The sequence below is a fragment of the Triturus cristatus genome, chromosome 4_1, assembly GCF_964204655.1.
Source record: "Triturus cristatus chromosome 4_1, aTriCri1.1, whole genome shotgun sequence".
Lineage (NCBI taxonomy): Eukaryota > Metazoa > Chordata > Amphibia > Caudata > Salamandridae > Triturus > Triturus cristatus.
In genome coordinates this window covers 809,330,673-809,345,541 of record NC_140585.1, presented here as the reverse complement: position 1 = coordinate 809,345,541, position 14,869 = coordinate 809,330,673, and the positions used below count along the sequence as shown (strand labels likewise).

Genomic DNA, 14,869 nt, shown 5'->3' with positions numbered 1-14,869 from the left:
AAGGCTGTATAAAAAACAAAACATAAATCTTAATCTGGTCCCCTCTAATTACTAGGATATATTCTGTGTACAGAAAACTGAAAATTACCTTATTTGTATGAACTTGCTCATTTTTGTATTTTTTCCCCCTCCCTCCCCCCCCCCCCCCCCCCTCCCCCTCTCCCTCTCCCAACCCCCCCCTCCCCAAACGACGGCCAACAGGGCATGAGACTCCAAAGGAGTCTGAGGCGATGGAGAGATATGCCCTAACCAGCATATAAAGAATAACCTTCAAGGGTGAAAAGCCAATAAGGCCAAAAGGGTGCAACCGTAGTAGAAAGAGCAAAAAGGTAAAGAAAGAAAAATGAAGAAAAAGAAACAAAAAAGGGTAGAGAAGCTAAGCAATCCAAGCCATTTCCGCACTCAGTGCTGCTAGTATATGTAATATGTAATATGCATGGTATAAACAAGATAGTTTAAAGTTTAAAGGTTCAGGTTCAAGGCAGGCTATCCAAAAACTCCTTGGCTTTAATTTCTGAGGAAAAAAATTTAGCCTGACCATTGTGAATAACTTTAAGCTTAGCAGGGTTGTTAAGATACACCTGCACTTTTTTTTCCTGAAAGGGTTTGATCAATTGGCGGAGACGCCATCTCCTCTCAACAGTAGTGTGACAAAAATCAGGCCTCACAAAATAGGAGATAGCGCCTCTGCTACGCCGAGCTTCAGGTCTTGCTTTCTCCGCGATAGCCTGTCGGAGTAAAAAATTACCGAAAAAACCCAGAATTGCACGGGGGTACCCCCCTTGTGGTGAGGACTTTAAAGTAATTGGGACTCTATGAGCACGTTGAATTTCTAAGTCCCAGTTCCAAGATGCCAGCTCGGGGAGTGTGTCTTTAAACAGCTGGATTATAAATGAGCGTACATCATCCCCCTCAATTTTCTCTGGTATTCCGAGTACACGAAGGTTGTTGCGTCGAAGGCGATTTTCCATTTCCTCCAATTTCCACCTGACGTCTTTCAAATCATCTTCATGAGCCTCCACTTTTTTCTGAATTGTAGTGGTTTCAGTTTCGTTGGTAACTATACGATCTTCAATCTCCGTCAGTCTTGTGTTGAAGGTTGTGACTGTTTTAGAAAGCTTCCGGACCACACCTTGAACTTTATGAAGGGCTACTTGCGCCCTGCGACCATCCCTGGAAGTCTGTTCCCGGTGGGAAGCGATAGCCTGGAGTACTGTATCCATAACAGCTGATAATGTGGTGCTTTGCGGCTCAATGGCGGGCAACTCAGGATGAGACACAGAGGCATGGTCCTGTGAATTTGGTAGCACCGCTAGGGAATAATCCCGTGCTGACCCCGATGCTCCATGAAGGCTCCTTCTCTTCCGCAGCACAGACCGCCTGCTCTCCCTAGACTCTCCATGATCTGAATCATAATCGCTTTCAGTTGGTGCGGTATCAGGACCAGTATTAATTTCGGAATCTAAGTCCGAATCTGACTCTTGAGACCATCTAAGCTCTTCCAAACCTTCAGATATAGAATAAAAATCCGACGGATCTTTATCGGTATCAAAAGAGTCAGAGGCATAAGCCTTCCCGCTGGGAACCAGGGCGCGATGTACAAATTTTTTTGGGGCAGTTGCAACAATGTCTATGAGTGAAGAAGAATCGACAGACACAGGAGGAGCATTACAAGCCACTACAACTAGTGAAGGGGGACAAATAACTTTGGCATCCCTACCTTCAAAGTCTTCGACCATTTGCACTTGCACTTCAGAGGGTGGTGGTTGAATGCTCCCTTCTCCCCCCTCTCCCCCTTCTCCCTCTGGATTGCCCGGTATACTGCTTACCGATCCAGTACCAGGTAAACTCGCCATAATTTGTATACTTTTGCTCCTTCTTCTATCAGCAGCCCTCTCAGCCTGCCTTCTTGGAGGATATTGACCTGTCTTGGTAGTTCACACACTTTGGTTATAATGGGTCTGTGGACACACTCGGCAGTGATGGTGGGACCGAAACCTATGTGTCCTCACTAATGTGAAGAATCAAGACAAGGGCTCCGGTGCCATCTTCTCTCTGACCCTTTTTAGGTCGAGCCTAGTGCAACGTGCATGCGCTGCCCTAGGACAGGGCATCTTGGAATGACTCCAGACTTTCAGAAAACTCGTCCGTGTGGTTTTTCAACTTCCACACATTCTATTGGCCTTTGCGTGTGGCTTTCAAAAATGAAAGCACGCAATTGGCCAAAGGCCGGTGTATGTCCCACCTCTTTGTTTACTGGTCACTCCCACGGCGTTTTGCTGTCGGGAGCGAGCAGGGGCGCGCAGGGGAGGCAGCTGCATTCCTCGCATCCCACGGCATTTTGCCTGCGGAAGCGAGCAGTGCCTCCTTGTTGTTTTTGGGGCTTGCTTTAAGCACATTTCAGCATGCGTGTCTTTTCTTTTTAATTTGCCAAGCTACAATGGCAACTTGTTTGCCAAGCTACAATGGCAACTTGTCGTTGTTACTGACAGTGTCCTTGTTAGCATTGAAAGGTACTATTTTACTCCTAGCTTTGAATAAGATTGTTTTATATACTCTAAAAGACTGTGTTGATTACTTTCTTAGCATAGGGAGTTTAATTACGGCAGGCTGTCTAGGCTTATTTAAATCTAAACCTTTGAACATTTTTGTGGTTGGGATAACAACCTTTGGCATTCCCACAGCTGGAAGTTGTAATTTGTTTAAGTATGTCCAAACATGTTCTCTGGTGGTTGGACAAGTACATTTGAGTTTGAAACTACGTCGACAGCCAGACTCTTTCAAATTTCTATATATTTCAATAAATCCAGGAATCCTTTGTTCATTGGTCCCCTGTGCTGCAAACATGATTACTACAGACCCTTGACACAAATATTTCCTGTGTTTGACATGTACTCTTTGCAGATTCTTTCAGACTGGGTACCGAATGGTGAGCTAAAGACTGTCAGGCGTTGGAGCACCACCACTGTCAATGATGTTTAGTCGTATATTGTATGTTGCTCTCCTGAGTGTTCCAACGTTCTATGAATAGGAAGCTCAATTTCAGAGCACTAGTGGTTTTGTGAGGGCACTGAAGTGCTGCATTACACATGACTTATTACTTATTTTAGAAGTGCTGCATTACAAATTACTTGTTGTTGATTTCAAAAGCTTTGTGTTACAAATTCCTGATTTTACATGGGGAGTGGTGCATACACCCGCTACAGAGTCGGTCTGGCCTTGAGATATTTCTCTATGGGCAAGGCATCTAAAAGACCAATATGTCTGAGTCAGAATCAGGACACATGCATGACCCCTCAACATCCTTGGTCTTTCAGGGGCACTGTCATGTGTGGGCATCTTCCGACTTCCCATCTACCCATCTGTCGGTGCACTTCTGATCAGAATATCAAAATGCATGAATTGGCTCAAGTGAAAATAAAGGCTGGGTCTCAGACAGGTACCTCAATTTTTGTTGCCCCATCATGCTCCCCTTCACCGTACCAATGGCTAAAAACTTATAAGGTCCCAAAGGTGAGACCTATTGGCTATGCCAATTCTTGTTTCTAGGTGTAGTTCCATGTGTTGTCCTTTCATTTATTCCGGCAGGAATGCATCTTCAGCTTGGTTTTTCAGGTCCATACCTCTCTAACACATCTACCAGCTGTCTTGTCTCTGGAGGTCAGCTATGCCGGTTCAATTACTGACATTTTGATTTCCGCTGTCACCCTATCCAACACATTTCTATGATAAGCCTAGATCAATCACCAGAGTATCTATCTCAACTTCTAGTGCCCTATGGAAGTCTTGGACCGCTGCCAGGATCTTGTTTAACCTATCAGAGGAATCGGTCAGCATTGTGCCCAATGTATCATCTCCCATGGGGAGAACTTCATTTCCCTGTCTGTAGGAACTACTTGCATGGGGTGCATCTGGAGGGTCTTTCTGTGCTTGTCCATTAAGTCCCTGGGCAGGGCTCACACACTATCACCAATAATTGCAGGCTAGGGTGACTGTATGTATAATTTCCTCTCAGGGCACCTGCCCCCACAGAGCTAGGTGTCAAGCAGCTCTAATGGAGTCTTTGGGGCTCCACCTTTGTCCCACTTTGGGTAACGCCTCAGTGACGAGTAAGCACAGCTACCATGCTTATGTCTGCAGTATGAGAAGTTGCAATACCAGACAGCACTGGGGAAAATAAATGGGTTTACTCAAACTTGCCTATGTATTTGTAGGTTTAAGCCCTGCTTTGATGGGGGTCAAGCAGTGCCAATGCCCAGGATATCTCACCTGTCAGATTTCAGGGGTAGCTGACGGATGATTATAACATCACATCGTTATGTATACCTTGTATGCCACATCGCCAGAGTATGTCACATTTGAGCTTTAACTGAATTCTATGCTGTGACCAAAACCAATGTTGTGTTGCAATTGTGGTCAAATACTGCACGTTTAACTGGTCACCCAAGGCAAGATACTAGCATAATCTGGGATAGGCACAAACTAACTGGAACAAAGAGGCAATGACACATACACACACTGTTGTAGGTAGGCTCTGAGATGCAAGCAGGATAGGTAGACATTGGGCCACAAATAGGAACAAGAAGGCAGACAAGTATGACAGATCACTTAGACGCTGCACACATACTGAAACAGGCTAAAATACCCATTTGTTTGTATTCAGACACCAGGAAATGAGAGTCCATTCCACACCAACAAATATTTTATTCAGGAAACCATAACATCTAACACTTTTCAGTCCCAAACACATTGTCCATCAAAAACACACGAATCTACACCGAATCGAACTGCTGTACTGTCCTAGCATGCTTTGAGCTCACCTAGTGGGAGAGGCACACAATGCAAAAACAAAGTGAGTGCCTCACGTTGCAGCATGCTTGATTGTCAGGTTTGGTATCTATGAATCCATCACCCTCAGCTTGAGAGCACGAACACGCTTTTGTTGTCAGCTAGGCTAAATATTGCCTGTTCCCATTAAAATAGGCATTTACAATGCGGACAATACAGCTTTCAGGTGGTTGTCATAGCACAAGTAACAGGTCCCATTTTAGACAGCTCACCCCATGTTTCAAAAGACCATAAACCAGTGACTTACTGGGCAGGATATTACCATTAACTCAAATTCTTTACCCCTACTCCTGACAAGGAAAAACAACTGAAAACTTTACTATGATCTCTGTATTTGTGACTTATGATCATGCTAGGAAATAGGTCATCCATGTGAAAGATTGCCGCCTATGCCTCTTGGATAGGGTGTTATACAAAATAAGCTGCCTCTGGATCTTCAGAGTTTGTGTTATTGGATTTTTTAATTTTATTTATTGTTGTTAGTTTAAGTGTACCGCACTATCCTGCCTTCCACTCTACTGTAGAAAACATTTCAATAACATACAGTGCATTACCTTTCTCACAGTGGGGGCCATAGAATCCATCGGGACACTCGCACACGTGCCTGTTGTTGCAGAAGCCTCCATTTCTACACCCACCGGGGCACTTTGCTGGAAAAAGAAGAAACGCAGAAATTTGAATTAGGAGAAAGCAGAATCCTACAGCAGGCAGCTAGTGCATCTGTGGGCCCTGGCAAGACATCTGAAGTGTCATGATGAAAATGATGACGACCTGTGCAATCTACAATTAGGGTCCCAGATATTTTCAGCAATCACATTTTAGCTTTACAATCTTAAGCATGACAACTCCATCCCCTCACCCTAGCCACAATAAACTTGCATGTTTTATGACACTAGAGTTCTGGCCTACTGCAGATGTCTGAGGCCTTGGGGAGGAAAACTGGCAAGGAGCCCACTAAGCAGGTCTCTTGAATGCTTAATTTATTAAAAAACATATTAATAAGTGGCAAAGGCCTCTGTCGGGGGGGGGGCACTGCAGCTTGCACCACCTATTGCCCCTGCCAGTGCTGCCAAAAACAGTACAAACACAACTACTAATAATCACAGAGTGAAGTGGAACAAGCATTGGCATAGCCAATAGATCTCGCCTTTGGGACCTTATTAGTGTTTAGCCATGCAACAGTTGCATAACTAAATACTTATAAGGTCCCAAAAGCGAGACCTCTTGGCTGAAAGTGATCGCGATCAAACATCAAAGCGGCTGTGCGGACGCAAAAGTGAAAGTAATCGCAGTAAAGCGCGGCGCGCGCGCCCGCGCACATGCACTGGAGCTCTAGGCTGGCCTGGTAGCACTTTTTGGAGCCCTCTCAATAAGTCTCGCCAGATCAGCGCATGTGCTGGGTCAGGCGAGACCTAAAAACATAAAGTGGAGTAAAGTCTGACAGAGTGGAGTAACGTAGAGTGGAGTGGCATAGAGTGGAGTAAAATGCCATACGATGGAGGGACTTATAGTGGAGTATAGTGTCGCAGAGTGGAGTAGCTTCGAGGGGAGTAGAGTGTTGCAGAGTGGAGTGGAGTGTCATAGAGTAGAGTGTCGTAGAGTGGCCTTGAGTGGAGTGGTCTAGAGTGGAGTAGAGTGTCATAGAGTGGGGTAGGGTGTCGTGGATTAGAGTGTTGTGGAATGGAGTGGCGTAAAGCGAAGTATGCCATGCCATGTGTGGTAGTGCACTGCCACCACAGACAACACATTTTCAACTGAAATGACCATTACATTTGCACACACTGTTTTAATTGTACATTAACTCTACAGTGCATAAACGATAATGTGGAGTAATAGCATCACCTAGTTTATTGATTTGCTATGATTGTACTAAAGTATTTGCCTCTGCCACACTTCACAATTATAAAAAAAAGTGTCTAATTGGTGCTTTACTAATTCTGATAGATTCGGAACTATTTGGACAGTTCATTTAAAGATGTTTAAATTTTGTTGCGTGCTAGAAATAAAACCTTTCCTTTCCCGCACACAGCCAGATTGTCACACACATCCTCTCACTTTGAAGTTGGAGAAAGAAAAGTAAACACCAAACTCCCTCAGAAGACAGAGCCTACATTAGACAGCAGGAAATGATATCAAGAGGAGTTACAGTAAGGACTTCAGGTACTGGAGGAATTGTGTCTGGAAAGCTGGAAATGTGAAAAGAGTGACAGCGAGTGCTGTGACAAAGGATGATACCTGAGCAAGAGTGGTGGCAGCTCTCGCATATTCCTGTACACAACCATCTGTACACTCACCGCAATGGATTAAGCACCTGCTCCAGAAATCTGTGTGTAGCCTGCATGCTGGTGATGCCTAGCTGTACGTGGTCTGTGAGCGATGGAAGCCTGCACTCCTGCTGCTATACTGTATTTGTACATCAGGGAAGGACCTCTTGCACTGCTACTGCCTTCTGTGAAAAAGGACGGCCTGCTTTACCTCTGCCATGCTATAAATGTTCTGTGAGGGAGAGGAGCTAACACTTCTCCTGCCCAAGCTGTATCTGGTCTGAGAGGAAGGGAGGCTGGCAGTGATGCTGGCCAAGCTGGACCTGTGCTGCTTTCTATGCCTTTTCTATGAAGGTGGGACATTTCCACCGATGTGCCCCCTTTGCGACTGCTATGTGAGGGAGACAAGCTTTCACTGTTGATAGTCCATTTGCACCTCTTTTGGGAGTAAGGGACGCTTTACCTGTTGCTCCCCGTGTTGTACCCGGTGTGTGAGTGAACCTTGCACTTCCCCTTCTGCTGCAGTCACCTCTCTTGTGCTACTCTGGGTGACAGGGAAGGCTGCACTAATGCGGCCCATTTTGTACATATGCTGTGTGCAAGTGAAGCCTGTTATAAAATTATTCACCTTATCAAATCCAAAATGATTAGCATTGTGAATGTTTTTCCATGAATGATGCTTATGATAGAGTGAAGCAGACATCCAAGTCTTACAGGACTGACACATACAAGTCTCGCATCCAAACATTTTCATTGTGGAAAACAGATGAGTGCTCTTCCTGCAGCTTCCACAGAGCTGAGCGTCATCAGCCTCACATATAGACTTGTTTCCTGGGATCAGGGAGAGAGCACAGGCGCCCGGCGTGTGTCTGAGTCCAGTTTACCTGAAATTCAGCCTCCAGGACTTTGATGTGGCTTGCGCAAAGAGGTTCTAAATCCTACCGAGAGCAGGTTCTGATCATATATGAGCAGCAAGGTGTCATCTGTCCTGGTGAGTGTCATTAACGGCTCCCACAGTACCAGAAAAGAGTTTTAGCTCATTTACAGTATTGTAATTAAAAAATAACACAAACAGGTTTCTGATTAACAAATAAAACACGTCTAAACTACGATATGCAATGCCTACTCCTCCTTCTAGATATCAAGTAATTGGCATTGGACGGATTGACAAACATTTCCAAACTATATGTGCGTAATTACGCTAGCCATCCATTCTGTGCACGTGTGTCTGGTGTTTTCTAAAGCTGCTGACTTACACCCGTTTTCCTGTGTCTTCACGTGCAGACGATTGGCAATGAAGACAGCAAACTTGCGGACTGTTATGCAATTTATAGAATTTTACATTTATTATATGATTCTCATAAGCTTATTAAATAATATTGTTTATCCTTACATGGCAGCCCTTGCTACACATCATATGAAAACTGAAATGTCTAAACTTTCCGAAAGTCTGGCGACCACATGCGCAGGGACCACGGTGATGTAGGCTGTAAAGTGTGAAATATTTGTGAACTAACAAAAATGTATGGCTTTCTAAAGTGTTCTTATAGTTACACTGCATTTCCCTCACCACACTGGGCTCACTCTAAATTCTGCATACTCTTCTGTAACTTGCAAGTGAAAAACGCTTAGTGTGATGCGTGGTTAACCCACATTTAACAAGCATTGGCATAGCCAATAGGTCTCGCTTTTAGGACCTTATAAGTGTTTAGTCATGCAGCACATTATCCTGGGTGGTTCAATCACGGCATAATTCCAGAATATGTTTTAGGTTATATCAAGCCCAAATTGCATCCATTAGCAACAACAAAATAATAAACTGCACTCAAAATAAAACGTGTACGCCAAATTACAGGCTCAAAGCAAAGTAACAAGTCTTATGAAGATGAAGGTACCGGCCATCCCACCCTGGGAGGGGCCTGGGAATGGGGAATTGCTCATTTTAATAAGGGAGAGTTTGCCAGAAGGCCCATATGGACGACCAGAGTGGACTAGGCAGGGGCTACTATGAAAGAACCAAGCATTGTGTACCAGTAGAGAGGTGCAGCTAATGAATGCCTTGTACCACTAATATTATTGGTGGGATTTAATGCCTGTAATAAACTTTGCCAACAGGTTGTGTGCCCCATTACAATGACGCTGCCTTGGAAATAAAGTTCTCTTACAAGGCCCAAAAAGAAGCAGGATTTGTTAGGATGAGAAACGTGATCAAGGATTAGGTTTGCCATTTAATCTACTTTTCTTCAAAACTCATCCTGCACGATAACAGATGAGGGTGATTTAATGGAAGGCAAAACACTTATGACGACCTGAAAACCCCCATGGGTCCAGGCCTGCTGATGATATCCGCAGGGTGCACCGCGCTGGTATGCCAACTCCGGCAGCAAAAACACACAAGAACAGTCACTTAAGGCAAATGGTTCATGTGTTGTAACTAAATGTAAGAATAACATAAAGTCATGGCGCCAGTCCGTTATGCAGAAAGGCAGTTAGTATGGCTAAACTCACAGGGCAGGAGATACAAACATGAGCAGTATTTTGTTGCCTTGTTGCACCCAAATATAGATTTAAAAATACGTCTTAAAAAACAAAGTGAGGATTTGCTGTGCAAGAAGCAGGTTTGAATTACTGACACGCCAAATGCAATGTGACGCTGCAGCCAACTAAAAAGACAAGCGTGGGGCAGCAATAATAAATTGACGTTTTCAACCGTGGCATGATTTGATCGTGCCTAAAAACAATGGGGCATAGAAAGAAAAAATAATTATACACATTCACTCCAACCGCTTTGCGTGAGTGAATAGAGTGCAACAAACAAGACGGTGGCGTGAACAGTAATAAGTACATAGCTTTCATTTTCTCTCCTATCTTAAGGTTTATTCGAACTGGCGATCGACTTACTTACAGGCTTTTAAAAATACCTGTCACACCTGGCGCCAAACAAGCTGTGTGTTTGAAAAAAAGGTATTTGGATGCTGACGCCACTCAATATTGGGACATTTGAGAATGTCAGATGCAGTAGTCATGACGACCAGGCAGGGCAGGTAACTATTGTCTGCTGGTCCTGCTCAGTGGGAAGCACATTGCACAAGCTCAGAACTCCCAACTGCAGGTCACCTCACCTGTGCACAACACTGGCTCTAAAGGGATCAGAGAGCGATGCAAAAACATCAAAACCGCCAAATTCAGGGTAATAGAAGAATTGTGCAAATGATGGTATAGCTGCACCCGGCATTGCGCCTGTGCAAGAATCACTTATGGAAATCAAAACGGCTACACACCGTGAAAAGGGTCTAAATGGTCTGCATCTCACTAGACCCAGAGAAATATACCTAACCTGATGACCAATGAAGTGGACACAGAAAAAGATATCATATCACCAGGTCATTTCTGAAGCACGCAAACCAAGAAGCAAGGTAAAAAAGAATTACCAATCTACATATTAATACAATAGGGAGGCAGTATATAAGACTGCGAGCTTCCACATCTATCACTGAGCTTTGTTACCCTGAACAATTTGGCTTTTCATATTATTTAAAAAGCAAGCACTTAAGTGCACACGAGGGACGCTATTGCAACGAAATCTTCGAAGACGGACTTAACGTGTGAAATCCCTTTCACTACCCACACTAGAGAATAGACCAGCCCCAGGATGGCCTCTGCTCGCAGGGAAAAGCCAGCACGATCTACCTGAAATGGAGGTCATGTTACGTGCACGAACTGTGGTGGCCACCAGCAGCTAGATTGTATAATCATGGCATCCATAATGGAACAGTATGGTTAGCCATACATAACATTAACCAGCACGGAGCAAGATCTACACTCCAATATAAGTGTACGCGCAATGTATCAACTGTTGGGCTAATTGGTTCAGTATATATATACATACAAAGAGCAACAAGCGGTGCGCATCCGTGCCATGTGTTAGTAGTGGAAGGTTTAGTAAAATGAGTTACAGTTACTGTGGGCGTAATAAGAAGTGCACGTCTGCGCAGATCCTCACAACTGTTGTTAGTGAATTTCATTACAAGAAGTGCATGTTCACATAGAAAGAAGAATGCTGAGTTAGTATTTCTTAGATACGTTTTTCCTTAAGCATCTGCACGGTATCTCAGAGAGTGCCTTTAAATTAAGCCTATAAGTGGTACGCATCCACACAATATTACTCATCTGTTACCTGTTGGATCAAGCGAATGGGACTCTAATGAGTGGTGCACACAGGACAACTCTGGCGATACGAGCCGGCTTCAGACGGTCGGTGTCCAAAATTACAAAAAAGCCTAAAACAAGTATATATCCTACTAAAAGATCTCAAAATATGCCTAACCATCGAATATCACAAACATTCAAAAAATAATTAAAAATGAAAATACAAATGTAACGTCCTCAGGAGAATTAGCTGCGGGTGGTTCTTCCAGTGAAATGGGTCAGGAGGAGGAGCAGCAGGGGTGGGAGGGAAGATGCAATGTAATATGGGCCCAGAAGCTGAATACGCACCCACAATGTGACACGAGCAGAAAATAATAAAAAAAAATAGTCCCCAAAGGAATGGATAAGCAACCAAAGCATAAAGATACAGTACTTGGTCCCTGCTCCATGGGAGGAACGAAAGAGAAAAAGGAGGGACTGACCATTAGCAAGCAAGGATTTTTAAAGGACACTGAAACACGCAAAAAGAAAGGGGATGGTTTTAAGCCCACAAGAGAAATATATAGTATAGTATATACAAGAGGTCTTGAATGCTTGACCTAAAAATTGGATGGCCCCTAAGTGACTACAATACAAGGATTTCATAGGAGAGGGAATTGTCTATTAGTCTGTGCTTAGAGGCAGCTTTCAGGTCTAAACACTCTTAAGACCATTATACCAAAGGGGCCTAAAACCCCAATTTGGGCGCAAGAGGGAGATTGTACATGAGTCAGACTCCAAGAGATACAATAATTGCTGTATGCCATTGGGTTTTTCATAACACAATTTTTGTCAGGCAAAATTTATGAAGGAAAAATCTGCATCATTCCAAACTCAGTATCGCAGAAGAGAGAAACTGAGGAAAACTAAAAAGTGATGCCTGTAAATAATGCTCAGCCATTGGTAATTACTCCAACCTCATCGCAGGACCATCATGTTTTTTACTCACCATGCACTTCAGAAAGGAACTAGTTACATGCAACCAGCCTTGGCCGAGCACAATCGCCAGTGGCTTTGATTAACTCAAGCATTTCTTCCATCACCCTAGTGAGATGGGTATGCCCAGATGTAGACCTTCGCTCAAGCAATATCTCACTAATGAGGCCTAAGTAGGCTGAAATTAGTCTGGGGTTGCCTGTGTTCCCAATTGGTGTGGACCTGGTCTGGCAATCAGGCTGGATTGTTCCTATTGGAGCTGGACCCCAGGGCAGGTGTGCATATGGCTGGTCTCTGTCTAGTGTGGCATACAGGGTGGAGGATGATGGCCTGGAATGAGGCTGAGCAAAAACCAGTTGATGAGATTAATTCAAGCACTCATTCATGTCGTGACTACATCACCTGTTATTCTGATTAGGTACAAATATTACTTGGCTTTCATTGCTGGTAGAGTAAAGAACTGCTTTAAAGTTGGAGTGAAAAGGGGATTACCCTGATTCATTGAAGGAGTGCTAAATCGTCAATTCTGAGCTGATGGAGAATCTTCTGGTGGAAGAAATACCCCTATAATTCTGATAATAATGCTGTTGTGTTATCCAAAGGAAGGGATTCACCCTATGGTGGCTTTACTGGGTAAATACTGAAAATAACAGCAGGTAAATAATGCCCACTTTATTTCGTTATCAAATCAGCCCCAGAAACCTTTTAGAAAATTAAAAAAATAATGGGGGAACATAAATGGATAAAAGTGTTTGCAACATTCTAGAAGGTCCACTCATCGTGACTGTGGTGACCTCATTTACACTCAACGAGAAGTGTCTGGTAATCACAAACGGTTTGGGTGGCAGTTACCTTGCTGGCATGTTTTAAAGAAAATTGCATGTTGAGGTGTTTGGAGAATTACGTTTCCTTCCGTGTTCATAATGATGATGATGACTTCAAAAGCTGCCACTCCATCTTCTTCCCCGAGACATGGAAATCCAATCTGGACAACTAAAAAAACATATTTTAAAAATAAAACAACAGTGCATTTCACATTTTGAGATGCTGCAAATCCCATATTTAAGTAATGGTATAATTCTGCAACTGTTTTTTTTTTTAATTAGTATACAGTCTATCTCAAATTCGTTCGAAAACGTGATTTTCCTATTAGATTTACAATATGAGGAAATGCCAACATGAAATCCTCAAGTTTAGAGTGATGACACAGCCATGCTAAATTTCAGGTTTGTAGCTCCTTACAACTTGGATTATGATACCAAACGCAACATTAAAGCAAGCATCTGCTCAACAGAACCAAAGGACTTACATTAGGGAAGGAAGAGTGCTGAGGGATACAATTAAATGGGAAACTGTTAGACGCCTCGTTCAGCAGAATCAACAGCCTCTGAGCATGACACAAGCAAAGTGTCAAAGCTTTCCACGGGGAGATTGCATTTACCACAGATATTTCTGCCGCAAAGGTTTCTACCACAGGGAGACTGAAACAGGAGAAGGAAACTGCCACAAGTGTTTTAATTTAAATACATGATTTGACCCGCCATTTTATCTCAATCCAAGATGGAGCTGTGGCTTTTTCCCCCATTCACGATGGAGCCTGTCATGCCCCATATGTAAGATGGAGCCTGCCATTTTCTTCCAATGGCTACTAGCATCACTGTGGGTGAGGCTCTAATGAAAAATGGAGATACACACACCGCACATCAGCCAGGACCTGGTTGCTAGCTTACCAGCTCTATCAAGGAGCCCCATGCCCAAGTCTTTCAATCCTGATTCATTCTTGGACACCTAAATATTGATACCTACATGCTTGACATATCCTGCTCTTTTACATCCTGGTTTCTTTTTCTTCTGTGGATTACAACCTTTCTGGTCCTGCTTTCTTCTGTTGTCTGATTTCCTCCATTCACTGAGGGTGCCTACATTAAAGGTTCCTCATATTTAAATTGGTCAAACCCTTTTTTTCAAAGGAGAATGGCAAAGAGAGTATAGTCAAGAGAGGCGATCACGTGTTTCCTCTCCCGAAACTGGATGTAGCCGCGAACCCCCATATTCCCTTGGGCACCACTACCCCTCTTGGAGTCCACAAGCCAGACAACATATCCGGTCCTGGAGTTACTGCAGGCCCTTCTGGAGGTGTGTGTTTCAAGAGCTACTCCTGAGCTATGTAGTGGTCTTCAAGTTTCTGAAAATTACGTTGCCTCCCAAGGAGATCTAGAGAATAAAAACTCCCAAGGGTATGACAGTAGCAACTAAGGATATTGGCGCGTGGTTTCTCAATAAGACAGTCTTGTTTCAGTAGGCCTCTGATCTAGAGAACAAAGTGCAACATTCATCCACTGGGCTGTTCCATTCTGTGGATCTCAATATTTTCAGCCACATAGGATGCCGGTTCGCCTACCGAATCCTTCAGTAAATCCAGAATCCACAGAACTCTTCTAAATACATAACCCAAGGGTATCTGCAGACTAGCAAGCTATTACAGAAAGCAAATTAAGATCTTAATACAATACATTAATCAATTAGCATGGAATACTAGCTCCATAGTACCCACCCACACCAAAGCATGAGGTTTTTCAACCAATATAAATAATAAAAGGTATTTTAGGAAAATGACTCCTATCCACCCTGAC

General features: G+C 43.6%; 1 protein-coding gene across 2 annotated transcripts in view; it reads right to left on the bottom strand.

Annotated features, from left to right (window-relative positions):
* Positions 1-14,869, bottom strand: part of WIF1 (Wnt inhibitory factor 1) — a 310,473-nt gene that overhangs the window by 127,300 nt on the left and 168,304 nt on the right. For both annotated transcript variants that reach the window (XM_085653433.1, XM_085653432.1), the window contains exons 4-5: positions 13,089-13,229; positions 5,403-5,498 (exon numbers count right to left, since the gene is read on the bottom strand). In XM_085653433.1, coding sequence (XP_085509559.1) covers positions 5,403-5,498; positions 13,089-13,229 — 237 coding nt within the window. The remainder of the gene's footprint in view (positions 1-5,402; positions 5,499-13,088; positions 13,230-14,869) is intronic.